This window comes from Botryllus schlosseri, chromosome 11, assembly GCF_051294905.1.
Source record: "Botryllus schlosseri isolate E-star chromosome 11, Bs_hap1, whole genome shotgun sequence".
NCBI classification, from domain to species: domain Eukaryota; kingdom Metazoa; phylum Chordata; class Ascidiacea; order Stolidobranchia; family Styelidae; genus Botryllus; species Botryllus schlosseri.
The window spans coordinates 10,973,367-10,991,291 of record NC_137246.1 but is presented as its reverse complement, the minus strand read 5'-3'; the positions used below and the strand labels follow the sequence as shown (position 1 = coordinate 10,991,291).

The following is a 17,925-nucleotide window of genomic DNA, read 5'->3' as shown; positions in this document are numbered from 1 at the left end:
GAATCGCGCGAAGTGATAAAAAAATTTCAAGTCAAATGAATCTGCGGCGTAATATTCTAGTTTATGGTCATATACGAAGATCTACGAAAATGTGGCTGGCCTCTGGCTTCGCCAATGCGTCGAAATTGATATTTCAGCCGTCAAAATCCCAAATTTCACGGTCAGGCTAATCAAATTTTTGGTTGGCCTTCCAAGGTCACAATAAATTACCTGGGTAATTTTTTTTGATAATATAACTAATTTTGAAAATTGTCTCGTGGGCCAAGGGTTGGCTGCCCCTGCTCTAAGATCGTACTTGCAAATAAACGGCTGTATTCTTTAAATTCGGGTTGATTTCGGTCCACGAGGTGAATAAGGTTGAGAACCACTGGGTTAGACGACAGTGTCTGGTCCGCAATCTGAAGATGATGGTTTCGGCCAGGCGTGGCGTAGGTATAGTTGGCAGTTTCGTGTATCCGTCAAGGCGGAATTGGTTGAAATGTGCTCCCAGCGACGGTTTCGATGAAACGTTGGTTCCAGTCTTGCCTGCTATGTATCAGAATCAAGGAGTTGACCTCTAAGTGGAACATTATTTATGTTATATTTCATTTTTGTGAAGCAATTTTCAATATTGCAGGTAATAGAACGGAACCACTACCACCATCGAACCAAATTTCATCAGGTAAATTATCACTAGCGAGAGTTTTTGCAACTTTCCCAACTATTTTTTACAACTTCTGGCAGTTTCCTAAATACTCACATGCTGTTTTAAGCTGTTTGGAAAAATATTATATTGCAATTTTTTGCAACTTTTTGGCACTATATGTAAGTAGATCGCTCGATTATTTCATTGTCGTTCAAATTTGAGGTCTTTTCTGAATTGACGCACATTCAGGCTAGACCGCCGAAACAAATATATTTTCACTGGGTCAATTTTTTCTGGATATTGATTTCGCTGAAGACGCCAACATTGAGTTTTGCTACAGTGCCTGGGACAGGGATCGCATCAAGTATCTCATACCCTAATAATTTCAAGGAAATTGTCCATAAATGCAACTTTTTAGTGCAACATTTGTGAAAAATTTGAATGCAGATTTTTACTGCAACTTTTGTGAAAAATAATTTCATTTTCCACAGATTTGACTGCAACAGAAACTTACCCTAATCATCACTGTTTTATTTGTAGACGGTTGTGGTCAAATTAGGCAGCGCTGCTACCAAAGTTGAAGCAGTCGTAACGTTGTGAAGTTCTACTCAGTTACAAGTAGAATTAGGAATATGTTTTGGAATTTGAAGTTTCCAAAACATCACTTCATGTAGAAAATGAACGGACTGAAACGTACTTAACTTGGTATCTTCAAAACGTAGATTCGATTGAAAGGTCGTATACTTTTAGCAGCTAATCTGCAGTGGTTACTTTTGAAATTGCGAGATGTATCTTCGCGACTAACAAAAAATCACGAATGACACCATGACAGTAGTTCTCCACCATTTTGTTTTCACGGACCCCCCTTTGACAAATTATTAATTCTGCGGACCCCGCCAAAATTTTGCCTGACACGTAATCAACAGACTGTTTCGTATCGTAATAATTATTCTACTCAACAACTGTGTATCAAATTTTTGTTGTTGGTAAAGAAAGTAAGAACAACAGAACGAACGTACGGAAGAACAAAAGTTGAATACACCATTGGTATAAAATTGAATAAACAATTGACACAATACTAAAATAAATAAACTGGAAAATGGTAGGGGAAATATATAAATAACGACAAGATAGGCTGACGACCAACCAACTGCATCTGCACAGGGGAAGCGGGCCAGAGGCTTTAAGCAAGAGTTGCGCCTCGCGCTGTTATGGCTTAGTATCCCTTCGCCAAGCGGGTTTCCTTCGGGATATAAATTTAAAAGATGACCCTAAATGCCAGGCAGAAAGTTTTTCAACGTAAGCGAATTTAAATAAGGGGGCTGTTGTTGCTTTTCTGAACTAAACTGCATGCTTTCTACTACGTAATAGACGTGACAATCCTGACTGTGATCAACATGCATTGTGGTAGATGTAGCATTGTAGTAGCAGTTCAATATATAGTTGTACACGGCGAAACGCTGCAGGCAGCAGCATCAATATATTTCAATATTCTCGCATGCTTGAACTTGACACGAGTGCATTTCAAAAGAGAAATGAAACTAAAAAGATAGAAATTCATTTCCCATTGAATTCATCATGGTAATCATGGACACACAAAAGCTTTCTCACGGACGCCAGGCTGAGAACCACTGCACCACGAATAGGTAGAATCTTTAAACATTGATTTCGTTACCGTAATACATATAGGCTACCTCACGCGGTTCTCATAACTCATAAAAGTGACCTGTACTTCACAAAACTAATTTATACTTCTTACTAAAATCAATGTTTAAGAAGTAAGTAGTTTTGCATACAAACTATTCAAGTAGATATGGAAGCAGTAAAAAACATAGCCACTTGAGTAAGTGGCGCAAGTACGCTAAGCCTCTGATGAAGTAGAAGTACTTCGTTACTGGCCACCTCTCCGTCTTATTGCACCATAAGTGTTGGCATGTAAAAGCTGTGTATAAAGCAGTGGTTCTCAAACTTTTTCTGCTTGTGGCGTACTATAGTAATGTTACAAAAAGTTCGGGCACACTTACACGAGAAGATAAGGTGATGCTGACTCTTGAACAGAGGTCGTCAACTTAAAACGGGTCGCGGGCCTCTTTTCAAATTTCGTAGAGTGCGCGTGCAGCAAGAATGCAATATCGAGACAAAATAGGCCACAGAGTTTAGCAACCACGCTGCGCTCTCTAACGTGGGTGACGTGCATAGTTGCCTCAAAAGAAGTAATATTTTAGTAAAGAAGTACCGATACAACAAGCAGTATCATGATCACCAATTTCACTTTATTTCGAACTATCGGCTGCGATGTTGGGACTAGCGAGTTACATTACTGGCTTGAAGACCATCTCATCCTGAAGTTTGATCTCGTGGGGAAGCTCTAAGCCGTTTTCTAAGCGTCTTGGTCATGGCAGTGCTTGAGACATTGCACGACAAGGCAATATGCCCTGCCCATTCTCCCTCGATGGCATGTTATTGCCATCGCCGAAGTCGTTTCAGCTATAGTGAAGAATAGTGATGTTGGGCACAGGCGAAAAGGCCTACCTCATTTTGAAACAATAACAACATTTCGAAACTGAGCTCAGTTTCACTATTTCAAAATGCTTTACTTTGCTTTTTTCCGAAATCCTAAATCAGATCGCGGGACACAAAATATAATCTCGCGGGCTGCGTGTTGGTGACACCTGGTTTAGAATATATTGTAAGTGGTAATGCGTCGGATGTCCTTGTGTATACGAACATACATGTCTGAAGCGAGTATTGATTTGTTGAAAACAGATCCGCATTTCCTAGTCAATAGCAGGAGACTCTCATCATCTTGTTTGAAGGTGGCTGACAAAGTGTTGTTACGGCAGTGCTTCAAACTAGGGATGGTGTTAACGTGAGGTTCACGTTCGCGTTCTGTGTGTGAGCCTCAGAAATTTAGAGGTTCATGTTCACAAACGAACATTTTGCCCTGCGAACCTTTTTCATATATGATCATTTTTCACGTCATTATAACATCTTTGGTTTAAATACTTTGCATTTCAACTTCGCACCACTCTATGCATTGCGCTGGCAGCATAAAAAGTCAACATCAAACGGCATGCACCTTGCTAATCTCCAAAATTTTGTTTGCTTTCTCACAATAGTTTTCTCGAAATATCTGCTTTCCGTTTGTGAATATTTAGTGATTGTTTGCTGTGAGCAGTGATTGCCCCAGTTAATACATTTGGCGACGTTTAAAAAGTCAATATGTACTTCAGCATTGTGGCATTATGGGACCCGAGTTGTCGCTAGGTATGGTGTATACACTGTACATGCACAATAGGCCTACATTAACGTAGGCTATCACTTCACTGAAATGTAGGGATGGAATTAGCAATATGACGTCATGAGGTTCACGTTCGCGTTCACACAGAACATTTCAAAAAGATTCGCGTTCACATGAACCTGAACCTTTCAGAGGTTCACAACATCCCTACTTCAAACAACAACGTTTGCAGTTCCCCGGAATTCATGTTCGCTTATATTCAGCCACGACAATTTGTTTTCTGACTACACCCGTGCAATGCTTGTAGAATCGTTAATAAGTTGATTCATCGGGAGCGGAAAACGAATCAAAGACTATCTCGGAAACTTTGACTGTGTACAATGTTAACTTTTCGTCTAATGATCTTGATGTTGCTGATATAATATTTTCAGATGAGACCCGGAGACCGATATTCAAACTGTTTAGTTTATCAAACAAGTCAGAAAGTAACGAAACGTCAACCCGCCAACTTGTCTGCATGTTTGGTCTTAAATATACATACAGTTTTGGTTTTTGAAAAATTCCTAAACGATTCGCGGCACGCCTGAGAATCTGTAACGACACTCAGTTTAGGAATCACTGGTACAAAGATTAGGGCATGAAATGGCGATGAAACAAGCTTGTTCGTTGTTCATGTTGACTACGGTTCATCATGCAGGCAACTTGATACTCTTCTTGTTAGGTGTGATCGGAGCGGTAGTTGGGAGTGTAGCGTTTGCCGTCCTGCTGATAGCGCTGTCGCTGTTTCTGGTATTTCGATACAGACGGAAGCGCGCATTGGATCAAAGACGAGGGACTCTGCAATTCATGTTGGACGATGGTAAATGAGACTGCTGAAACGTTTTAGAGGTTAATCGCATGCGACATCATTCTTATAGATATTATCGGCAGTGATCCAAAGCACCGTGTTTTACATCCAGTGGTGATCAGATTAGTCCACGCTGCTACTCAAGTAGAAGTAGTAGCAATTTCCGAAACACGTGTAAGCTAATTTAAGTGGAAGTCTACAATGAAAGGCCCGAATAGTACTCAAGTGAGTAGCTTGAAAGGGCAGTCTTTATGTGTAGGGTCGCGGGGTCGTAAAGATGTCGCAGTTAATCAGAAATGGATAGGCCTACTTCAATATGTATCGTCGTGACTGGAGTCAAATGACTAAGGACACTGCAAATGGGTGCGATATACGAACATATATTCAGTTATTCGGCGGTTCTTAAACTTTTTCTACCGTGATCCAAATCTGAGGTGCATTGGCATTCCGCGACCCAAGCCCAAACCATGTTTCTATTTTCTGTAATCGTTGCTGCAGTCCGGTATAATGAAATCCTTTAAGTCTGGATGCCGAACAGTTCAAGATTGAAATTGTAACACTGCAGAATGACCTCCACCTCAAAGCCCACCAAGGCTGCAGCAAACTTTTGGTGCGTTGTTGACGCGGGAAAGTACAGTGGTGTATGCGGAGCAGCTATGAAGGTTGCAAGCATGTTTGGTTCAACTTATCGTTGTGAATCAGCCTTCTCGAACATGAAACTCATCAAAAACATACACATAACACGCCTCACTGATGCACATGTGGAACACTCACTCAGAGTTGCAGTGTCAAGTTACATGTCAGAGTACAACGCACTATAGCTAATATAGCATGCAATGCCATATATATATTCCAACTGAATTAGAAAATATGTCTTTTAACGAATTCAAATATCATTATAAAAAGCAGCTCTTGCAATCATAACCTAATGGCTACTGTTTAGTTTCTCCATTCTCATACCATTGAGAGTTTGGTACCGTTTGTACTGTTTACTTGTTATTTACCAACTGTTTAGTTACTTGTTATTATATAGCTAGATTGACAGCAGTGATATGGCAAATCATTAATTATAGATATACAATACATATATGCAGCACCCTAACTGCCGCACCCCAAACCCCCCAACTGGGGGGGACCGAGCTCGAAGGGGGCCCAAAATTATTTCGTGAATTAGCATAAATCATAAAGTATTTTTTGAAAATTAATCAATTTTTTCAAAATTTTTTTGCGCTTGGCGCGAATTCAAGTAGCAATTTGGCATTATTATTTAGTATTGGGTCCTTACCGCGCCACGACCCACCAAGACATACAATCAAGTTTTAGGCCATATAACATGCGACTCCAAGAAGTGTGCCAGAACGATCGGCAGCGAGAAAACCTTGCCGAAAAGATCTATGCCCTTATGCTGACCGAAGACTTCGTTATATATACCAAATACATATAGGCTTAATGTCCATAGGCTTCTAAATGACTGGTGCCGAATGTTCCTGTCTTTGCAATCTGAACCTCGCAAGACAAATACCATCCCGCTGGAAAAAATTTAATGCCAGTGAAGAAATACCAATTTGAAATCGTGTGCGTTTCTTAGTTTAGAAGCCTACGGTTGGGCGATTCTATATTTTTTGATATAGCAGACTGGAAGTCACGAAATAACATCATGTAACGAAGTCATATCAACGGGTCCGCCCGCCCGAAGATGTTTAATTATTAGGCTATTTACGGGCCCTCCCGTTTTCAAGACACTTCACCCAGCTCTACCGGTAAATCTAATTACGTGAGTAGAGAGGATAATAAATTGATAGCATAATATATATGCAATCGCCGAACTGATTGACCGATTTTATCATAAATTATCGAAATTTTCGCGCTTAGCGCTGGCTCACAGTACAGTACAGATGATTTCGTGACAAACGCGAACAACGTGATGGAGGGGTCGTTTCATCACCCTATGGGAGCCCAAGACCCACGTTTTTGGGGGCCTGACGAGGTGCTGTTTCGTTCCTGCCAACGGGTATACGCCCGAAGATGTTTAATTATTATTGAGTGGTCCTACCTTTTCAAACACCTCACTCAGCTCTACCGGCAAATCTGATTACGTGCAATTATGCAATTCCCGATCATACTGACCGATTCAGTCATGAATTCTAGAATTTTCGCGCGCCTAGGCGACAGAAGCTGATTAATCTAAATAAACTACCAACGAATATGATAAAAAGCGGTAAACAGGGTATCGGCGGAGGGGGGTCTGGGGGGCAAAGCCCCCCAGAAGTTCGGTCTATAACCCTATGGGGGGCCCAAGACCAAAGTTTTTTTTGGGGGGGCCTGACGAAGTGCTGTTACGGCCCTGCATATATGGGTTATATGTAATTGATATTGCATGTTGGCCTATAGATTACTGTCTGTTTAATGTATGAGGTGATCAGCTGACTTGAAGACCTGCAGGTCGTATCGCTGGCCACCAGTTCACAGCATTACTTTCTTACACCTGAAAATAAACTTCTGTCCGTCTGTCTGCCAGGCTTCCCACTGACAGATATAGAAACAGATAACATGATGTCCAGACCAAAGTGTGACATGGTTTATTCAAAAATTTGAGTTGACCGTTGTTTTACAACTTGATGCAAACATGGTGCGTAGAAATTCATGATTTCTTAATGGCTAGCTACTTGAAATGACATGTTTTGGTTTTACAAGACTCGTTTAGAAGTCTTACCGCAATGTGATTCCTGCCCGGCAGTGCTATGAATATCACAGCGGAAATTCAGTCTGGTACGCGTAAATGGCGGAAGTGAATGTTAGCCGGTCGCTTCAATCAATACCCAAGAAGTAGCTCTTGGTTGCAAAAAGGTTTGTGACCTCTGCCCCAGACCATAGTATCCCAACGGTCTCCGACGTCGTTCAGCGGTAGGAATATACCAGGGATATCCCTGGAATATACCGCTCTTTCGCAATAGCCAATGCAGTTCGACTTCAGTAAATTATGCGTATACAAAAATATGGAGCGTCGCAGTTTCGGTATAGATCTTTTCCTCCTTCGACCATGTCCGGGTATTACGCCTGCTAGTTAGAGATTTGTAGAGAAAAAATGCCACACAAACATTATCATGGCATCATATTAATGCAATAAATTCATCAAATATTGTATAGTTCTGGGTCGCGAGCCAAATTTACCCTTCGCCACCCATTCTTTAAGGACCCATGGCATAAGAAGTAATTTTGTATGAAAAACTGCTTAAGTAGAAGTGGAAATATTCTGAAACTTAACCACATGAGTAAGCAGTGTAACTAGGAAGGGCCTACTTGAGTACACCAAAAATTTTGAAGCACTTTGTCACCTCTGGTTTTACTTGTGATTTTACGTTTGCATTGCAGAAACATTACTCTCAACATAACCCGAGACCTCATTGGAATGCATAAACGTCTAACCGATCCGATCAACTACAGAACCAAGTCTGTTCAAAAGCTGCGATGCGCGACGTTCAATTGTGCGACTTTATTTGGCCACGCATTTTCACGTCGCTGATGCGTTGCGCTCTTGCGTCACTGCCGCTGAATTATCCTGAAACGGACTTGAAAATCACTACTGCGTAATAGCTTGCTGGTAGACATCGAATACTACTCCAATTGACGTGTGTTCACGGTTGTAATTTTGATGTCTTATTTATTTCCGAGGTTACGGGGCATTTAACTACTACTAGCATATGGTTACCATATTTTGGAAAATCTAAAAAGAGGACACTTTTTCAAAATCCGGAAGAAATGGTATGGTATGGTATGTGGTTGGTTGAATAAAAAAGGTCAACTTTCCGGCTAACTCCCGATATACTCGCCGGAGCGTTACTCGAGTACTGAATTACTGTATCTCAGTCGAATTTCACCCTATATTTAACCAGAATTCTCAAAAATGAGAACAAATTCTCAAAAAAGAGGACATTTGGGCGTCCTTCAAAAAAGTCAAAAAGAGGATAAATCCTCTTAAAAGAGGTCGTATGGTAACCCTATACTAGCATCATTTCCGTAAGTTCACGTGATCATTCGTCGCTAGAATATACCTACACCGTTGTAGCACATGTGCATAATCACGATATAACTGGGCTCACACAGTCGCATGCGGAGATTTCGAAAATACAAAATCCGGAATTTGTGACGACCAGTATTCGTGTTGATGTAGTAGTCTATACATTCTATGCATACGTTGACAATATATATGATTTTACAAGTGCGTTTCTTACATTTTATGCTTGAAGATCAACGTTCAGCGGGTATTTACAGCGACTGTCATGATAGCAAGACAGTGAAATTTCGGTGTGGAATTTCAAGTCGTAGAGTTTCGTAAATTTAATCTTGGTGGATGAATCGGAGACGCAGAAAGCTTTCAACATCCGACGGAGTTTAGGGAACCACATATTAACCGGAGTCGAGGTTTCGTACAATCTCGACCCTGCCTCCAATCGCTGCAAAATCCAAACGTTACTAGAAATGCCGATGCCGTTACAGAACTTATTAACGGGCATCGGCCTTGACTTTTGAAAATGGCAAACATTTATTGGATAGTTCTATTAGTGCGAAAAATTATCGAGACGACAGATTTCGCGTCGTCGGTAGTGGCCGTTTCTTCTTCCATGTATGTGCCTTGGAGTCGACTTTTATTAGAATCCGCCGACCCAGGTGGTGCCAACTGGCGTTCGCGTATAATCCGACCATAGTGTCCCACATGGTGTCGACACAAGCAAATCTCACGGCTCAGTGAAATTGATTCACGTCACAATTTCCATTTGGCTACAGGCAATTTTACAGTCATTTTTGACCGGCTTGCCGAGCAGTAAATTTGGTAAAACGGGTATCAATCGAAAGCTGACTCCGCACTGATTACGAAAATATAAATTTTATCCCGCTCACGGCCCTGGAACCCCCACAATTAACCTCGAATTTTTCATTGTTATGGAGATTGGCATAGGGACGCAACATTACTGACTGGCGAAACGAGAGAGTAGCTCAAGAGCAAAAGAGCGGCTGCGCAACGAAAGTGGGAGAGCTCAGCTGGCGTCGCGTCAATGTGCAATGAGCTTGTGTTTCGAAGTGCATTCGCATCGCGCTGTTTTATGCTTTCTTTAGACCAGTGGTTCCCAACTGGTGGGGAATTCAATGGTTTCTGGTGAGGAATAGACGCAGTTGTTAAACATTATATACAGGATATTATACACATTTACGAAGACACACGCGCGGGCGATTACCCTTACCAGTTAATTGCTCCGGAATGGATGTATCGAAAAGTATTTGTTCACAAAAACTCATTATTGAACTCTGGATAACAAATGATGGCGTTACAAACATGCATCACGCCCAATATGACGTGATATAACGCTTTCTCTAAATTTTGAGAGTTATCAGTTCACAATACGTTTTATGTTGAAGTTATAGGAGAGTGTCTTGCGTACTGGTGTGGTTTTCCAACAGGAAGTCATTATGCTAAACTTCCGGCCAAATGTTATGGAGGGGTATTTTATAGGGTATTCAAGAGTTTGGGGTAGTGGGAAATGAAGACTCGGGATGAATCTGAAGTGGGGAATGAAGCCAAAAGGTTGGGAACCACGGCTACAGACGCTTATTCGGTAGAAGCGAGCACACATTGCCAGCCTTTCCTTGACTTGTAAGGGTAAATCTGGGTCCGCAGAATGTATTAGGGCCCTACGGATTATCGCGCAATATCCTTCAATATATAGAGATCTGTCTAAGTCAGTGGTTCTCAACCTTTTTGGCTTCCCGCACCCGCTTGTGACCGTCACGAACCCTCGCGGACCCCCTCAAGTTTTAGTTCAAACTTAGCTCAATTATGGTGCGGCAGTCATCTGTCTTGTGCAACCTTGAACTGTAGGCTTGTAATAAACAGCAACAAAACGACTTTTCTTGAAAATAACATCATACTATTTGTGTAGAAATTGGGTAGACATTTATTATTTCAAAGCTAATTTTGCAGCTGTATTTCTTGAAGTACGTGCTCTGAAAAATCCGCGTCTTCTGTTTGATATGAGCGAGTGCCGGAAATCCATTTCCACAGAAATAGATGGAGGCTAAGTAATAATAACGCATAATGCTTCAGGCAACACTTTTGGTGTGATCGCAAGTTGCGATTTGCAACATTTATGGCATCAAATAGAAGAAACATATTTTTATTGAACGTATCACGTCCAGCCTAGTCATTTTTATCTAACATCAGGATAAAATGGATTTCGTGGCGAGATTTCAATCCCTTCATTGGGACAAATTGGGGGGGATATTTCAGGAGTTTTCATTTCAAACGACTGTTCACTAATTTGATGACACTGACAACTTCAAATCAAAAAAAGTTTATCAGACATTTCGAAGGTAGCCTACCCTTATTGATCTTACTATGTACATATTTTTTATTTTTTCCACAAACTCCAACAATACGTCTCTAAACAGCAATATGTTTGTATCAGTAGGTTATTTGCAATTTGGCAATTACAAATAATTTGCACAGTAGGATATTTCATGTCATACGATTATTCTAATGACGGGAGTAATGTGGTGAAAAACTGCCTCATGCTTTCCGTAATTGAAAAATTGTTTGAGCGTATTAAGCAGCATATCCCAAAATTGATTCGGTCAAAAACATGCGCAAATGATCGCACGGAGCTTGCACGTCAGTGCAAATTGGCAGCCAAAACAGACTGCTATGACGATTACCAAGCATATGCTTCGTCAATTGGTCAGCATTTGAGTGAAAACCTCGCCTGTGCACAGCACTATGATGACAATATGTTGACGTCATTGCGCGTGGTAGGCCTTTGTTTCATCTAAAAGTGCTGAAGTCTACTATTATTCAGTTGAACAAACCCATTTTATGTAGACAAAAATATTTCCTCTATAACCTACAAATTTCTCATTAGTGCGTCTTGTTTCGTGCGTGTAACTGTTTATTTACGAATTGCGCTGCTACTATAGTACCGTATGTCCGTATGATTTCCAGTAAACTCGGCCCGCGGTAAATTCGGCCAGGGTCAGGGTAACAATAACAGTTACAATACCATTACCTAACCTAACCCTAACCCTAATCCTAACCTAATCCTAACCTAACCCTAATCCTAACCTAACCCTAATCCTAACCTAACCCTAATCCTAACCTAACCCTAATCCTAAGCCTAACCCTAAACCTAACCCCTAACCTCAAAATCACTTGATCATATTATAATTATGTAATCTAATACACATTATTAGTGGGTAATACAATTTCACACAAGGTTCTACGAGGGCCGAATATACCGATTGAATTCGGCTGTCGGTAAATTCGGCCCCGTAAACATCTGCATACATATACATATTTATACGCATACCCTGTTCTCCAAATCACTTGATAATAATATAATTATTGATAATAATAATTAATTCACATTAATAGTTGGTAATTCCTTTTTATACAAAATTCTCCGAGGGCCGAATTGACCGAGTAAATTCGGCCCTCGGTAAATTCGGTCCCGTGAATATCCGCGCTATCTCCCGCGATTACGCGATCTACGCATGCCCTGACATCCAAATCACTTAATAATGGTATAATTATGTAATTAATTCATGTTAACGGTTGGTAATACATTTTAATACAATATTCTCGGAGGGTCGAATTTACTGATGTCATGGGCGGAATTTACCGCGGGCAGAGTTTACTGGCAACTAGGGCTGGGCAAAATCGAGTACCCGAGTGATTCGATTCTGAATCACGTAAAATGCTTCGAGTCGAGTCGAGTAATCGAGTATCACTCATTATGACGTCATAGCAGAATATTATTTGTCGAAGTTCAAATCTGTACCTTTTAAGCGACCACAAAGAATATAATGCCTGTTATCCATCATAATAAGTATACTTTGTTATTTTTTTCGACCATACCGATTTCATTGCACTTGGTGACAATATTGTGGGATGATCATGACTTCGGCAATGTGCTATTTCCAGTAACGTTCGTAGCTTCGTACTTCATGTTTCATATGCTACGATACGGCCAATCAAGGTTTCAAGGCTTCAACAGTGAAATTAGCAGAAACTCGTTGATCGTTGATTAACTCCTCGTTGATAAATCAACTTTCAGTGGTGAGGAGCGTATAATTTCAGTACTCGAAAAAATCGTATTTTACTACTCGACTCGAATCATTAAAATTAATACTCGATTCAGATTCGAGTACTCGAATCATTGTGCCCAGCCCTACTGGCAACCTGTCCTTATACTTGATAGTTTGTTATTGTTGCCATTGATACAATGCGAATTTCATGGTCTGTGATTTTGATTGTTGCGTCATACTTTGCCTTTTTGGTTTTTCTTTTAAATCTCTTTTAAATCCCTTTAGTGTGCCGTTAACTCTTGAAAAGAGGCAGCCGAAAAGTCTTCGAGTTTAATAAATATTCTGTTACAATGGATATTGTATTGAAAGCTATACTCAAGTACTGTACCACGAACCAGCTATTTAATTGAAAAAATACAAATTAGGTTATCAAACATGTCGCAAATTTAGAGGTCTCACGGACCCCCTGGAATTGCTTCGCGGACCCCCGGCTGAGAACCACTGGTCTAAGTAGCTGTCTATACATTAGATATGTCAGCTTATTATGATATCGATTTCCCTAACCCCCTTGTTGTGTAGGGCTCCAGAGACACGTTGCGCTGTTGATACTAGTCGCATTGGTCAAGTGTGAGCACACATTACCAGCCTTTTCCTTGACATGTCAGGGTAGGACTCGGTCTGCGAATGCAGCAGGTAAAATGTTGATCAAAGGTTTACAGCAGGGGTGTCGAACTAAACTGGGATCGCGGTCCGGATTTAATCCATTATTAGATAGCTTGCGGGCCGGACCAGTCAAAATATTCCAAAATGTTACCACCAAATCCTTACCTTTGTTTTTTTACTGGAATGCTCTATTACCAAGCCTATGCCTATATATATAGCACTTATCAGGAATATAGGAGTTTTAACCGAACAGGGACGTTCACGTTGGAATCTGGTTTATGATTTTTCAATCAACACTCGGATTTCTTCGAGTGCGAGAGACCTTTTGCGTCAGAAGCAATACAGCGGTATCATTGCCGCGACGCCAGCTGAGCTCTCCCACTCTCGCAGCACAGCCGCTCATTTGCAGTGTTGCGAAATCCGGATGGACAAAAATCGCTAAAACTGGTGTCGAAAATCGCTAGATGTCGCTAAATCTTGAAACAAAATCGCTAGAAAAAGTCGCTAAATCTGAATTAATTCCTAAAGTTGTTGAAAGACCGACCCGTACATCCGCATTGCAGATTTCGCGTCATTTATGGCGTTTTTTGTTGTACATGTCCATTAGCCTGGGTATCAACGCTATTAACAATGAATATTTACAAAAGAGGAGGACATATAGGTGTTCTCGGAAGACATTCTCGATTTCCTGAAAAAGGAGGACAAATCATCCTAAAGGAGGACATATATGGTAATACTTTCATATTTCGAGTTCATAATACACAAGAGTCATGTCAGATGGTCGATCATCTCAAAACGGGACGAACTACGCAGTACATTTCAACCAGTGATATCTAGATGTCCTGATTTCAACAAACCAGATCCCTCTGCGTGACGACTGCCAAGTTTTGCAGTCACACACAAACTGCCGCTGACCGTCCTAGATATACAAACTTGTCGCTTGCTCGATGCGTCCGTGAATACGCGATGTGATATACTGATAATTGCGGAGAGGTGCTTGCCTTCGCTTAACCGGGTTGGATTACTTGAACACGACATGACTCGCATCGGTGGTTTGCCGGCCACTATAAGTAGTAACGTGCACTTTAGATAATAAGGAGAGGGCCAACACGCTAAGTAGACCTATAGCGGCTGACCATCCAATTATATTTCTAATTCCCTGTCCATCGATCTGATCAATGGAATATAAATTATTACGCATGACATTTGTCCGCATAAGTAGCGTGTTAATTCTGAATGAAGCTTGGTTCGACGAAGAAAGGTATGTTCAAAAGTCTATTTAAGAGTCTTTTTCTGTTGTCCGGCAGCACGCCTAGAGAGAGAGATATGATATTCTTTTTCGCCTGCACCATCGAGATGCTTTGACGACGGAGTTGCGATACGGCCGTGATTACTGAGCGCCTAGCAGGATAGCTGCGGATACCAATTTTCGAGCCTTTGGTATGACCCGGCCGGGGATCGAACCCACGACCTACCGATCGAGAAGCCGGACGCATAACCATTACACTTCTCTCTCAGGCCTAGAAACTCGTAATTTCATTTTTTGGTTATTTGAGTATTAGAGTGTTTGTTACATCTTGTGTTAGTATCAAAAGTACGCGACGCAGTCGTGCATTTTTTTAAATATATATCTGACGTGAATCAGATATAAAACTCGATCTGTATTCGAGGAATTTGGGAACCCGATCCCCGTTCGATCTCGATATTTGTGCGAATAGTGTTATAGGTCAGTTAGCTGTCAAAAATCCGATGCGCAATAGTTTTCCCAGTTATCTTGTATAACTCGCCGTTTCCGTTTTGGGGAGGGGAATCCTATATATTCGTCCGGCGTGGACGTACAGAATTAATTCACATCTAGGACCTTGTAGCCTATAGCAAATTTCATTGGGCGAGCATGATTGTGATTGCTCGTATTGGGGGTCAATTGGCCAGGATCTTGGCGAATTTGGCGATTTTTATGGCTGGAAAAGTTATGGCCAACTTCGCTCCCATGACTAAGAAAGTAAGTAGAGACGTTCATGACCATCGGCGATGCGTGCTGACGCTGTGACGCACATAGGATATCGTGAGCGTACATGATGTTTGTTGCTCAAAACTGATTGATATCAGATATTTTATATCGCTAGAAAATCGCTAAATATTTTTCAAAAGTCGCTAGATTTAAAATGACCGTCAAATTGCCTGTAGTCAGGTGGAAATTGTGACGTGATTCAATTTCACTGAGCCGTGAGATTTGCTTGTGTCGACACTATACAGGACACTATGATCCAACTATAGCACATCGAGCTCAAACCTCGACCATTCGAATTTTTTTGCATGGGACGTTATTTGGTGATACGGCTATTGATATACAAAGTTCTTTTGAAACCTAGTTGCTGGCAATTACGCCTGGTGAGTGATTCCGGTATATTCCAATACGAATGTATATTATTAAACTGCTGGGTATTGAAGTTTTGTACAGCCAAGAGTCTCTTCAACAGCTTTTGAGTTTATCATGTAGGCGTATCTTTACGAACTCAATTTCTTTCTGCGCGGATAATCTTTATATTAAAAAAAAACTACATTGATTTACTAGGTTATAATAATATCCATAAATCTAATAAACGTAAAATGTTCGTAATGTCGCAGTTCTGTGAAGTAAATATTCGTAGTCGGTGTTTAAAGTTAACGCAGTGGGTATATATTGATAATTGTTGGAGTCGGTGGTTAAGTAAATCGACTTCACAGCCTGATCAAAATAACGAGTGATATGATTGCGAGGCAATCAAATAGCATGTGCCGTGATAGCGAGTATTTGCTATCTCAAGACTCCGTTGAAAACGTACCGCCAGATGTCATGAGTGAACCAGACATGGGGTGATTACTTCACGAATGTAATCGATTGCGATTACGATTACTTGTGAATACCGCGATTACGATTACAGCAAAATCAGGAAGTAGTCGATTACGATTACGATTACATTTCAAAAGTAATCACGATTACTCACGATTACATTTGTTTGGCTTCTAATATATTGGAGATATTGGAAGACAATATAAGGCAGGGGTTCTCAACCCGCGGCCCGCAGACGTTTAATTTGCGGCCCGCGACTTCTTTCATTATGAACGCAATTACTACTGACACATTATTGTTACATAATAATTTAGCAACTCAGCACTTTTATCGCACTGTCTCTGTTTCATTTAATTACTCATTCTTTGACGTGTTCTGGTTTCTTAATTGATACAAGCTCGAATTTGGATTGTTATCATTTCGAATCGGTATTCGGCTGGACTCTGGTTTAAGGGAATCCCGATGTGTAATATTTGGCGAAGAACAGTTGTCGTAACGAAGCGTATAAGCTTGAAATGATACCACGACAGATTCTTTTGGAATTATACATATCGCCTAATCTTAAAAAAACCTTGCTAGCTAGGTGTCATTCCACGCAATCCATATTTCAAGGCATTGCTAAAATTGCAGGCGAATTTACAGACGCATCTATCAAAATTGCTTGGAATATCGCTAATCAAACCCAAGAAATCTGTTGGAAAAGGTGTATTTCCATAAAACATTAACATGCTGTGCGAATATTCGCTGTGTCCGGGACTTAGCAGCAAGGACAACATCACCTGACAAATTTCGAAACTACAGTTCTCTGATTCAACCGTGACCAGAAGAGTAGCAGCAATGTCAGTCGATCTTTTATCGCATGTTCTTAAACATGTTGCTACGTGGACTATTACAACCCAGCATAAGACGAATCGGATCCTCCGACCCCACACACAATACATAGCTAATTATCCGGGTGCATTTTATCAGAGATGGCATATTTGCAGAGGAAATGCTGGCAGGGCAAACGTGGGGCGGGGACCAGCGAAAAACATCAACTTGACAAAGCTGACTTCTGTTACTATTGATGCAGGGCTCCAGCCATGGAAGGAAAGGAGAAGGGTTGATTGGTTTGCTCAGAAATGACCCCCACCGCCAGACTTCTCATATCACTGAGAGCTCAAAGTTATCATAACTTTATACTTGCTCGCTCACGCATTGAAACAGAGTTCGGTTCTCTGGTGGAAGGGTTTGAAGGTGCACATACCGACTTGGCAACTAATGCAATGCACCCTCCATGAAGGGATTGACTTGCACCGCTGGAAGATACATATTCTCACAAAAAAAACAGCAACTGCAAACTTACAAACGCCGTCCATCAATGCTTTAGAGAGCATAATGTACTAAATGCCCATATGCGACTGGCTGCAGCAACCGAAACTTAATAGTAGCACACAGATACATGATAATAATGTTCTGCGGCCCGCAGCGTCTTTTGTTGGTAAAATGCGGCCCGTTATACAAGGGAAGTTGAGAACCCCTGATATAAGGCTTGCGATGAAGATAAGGTCTAATGAGATACCAACTTTCCTTATAAATGATACGTTATTTGCTTGTTACGTCATAATGTACCTATTGCCCAACTATATGCAGGACTATTCTTC

The 17,925-nt window shown here is 41.0% G+C and overlaps 1 protein-coding gene across 2 annotated transcripts in view; it reads left to right on the top strand.

The window, feature by feature from the left end:
- Window positions 1–8,246, top strand: part of LOC145450707 (protocadherin gamma-A10-like) — a 47,979-nt gene extending 39,733 nt beyond the window's left edge. The window contains exons 14-16 of one of the 2 annotated variants that reach the window (XM_080329207.1): window positions 617–661; window positions 4,588–4,725; window positions 8,086–8,246. In XM_080329207.1, coding sequence (XP_080185333.1) covers window positions 617–661; window positions 4,588–4,725; window positions 8,086–8,105 — 203 coding nt within the window. In that variant the 3' untranslated portion in view covers window positions 8,106–8,246. The remainder of the gene's footprint in view (window positions 1–616; window positions 662–4,587; window positions 4,726–8,085) is intronic. The other variant, XM_080329208.1, reaches the window with a different exon arrangement.
- Window positions 8,247–17,925: the final 9,679 nt, after the last annotated feature.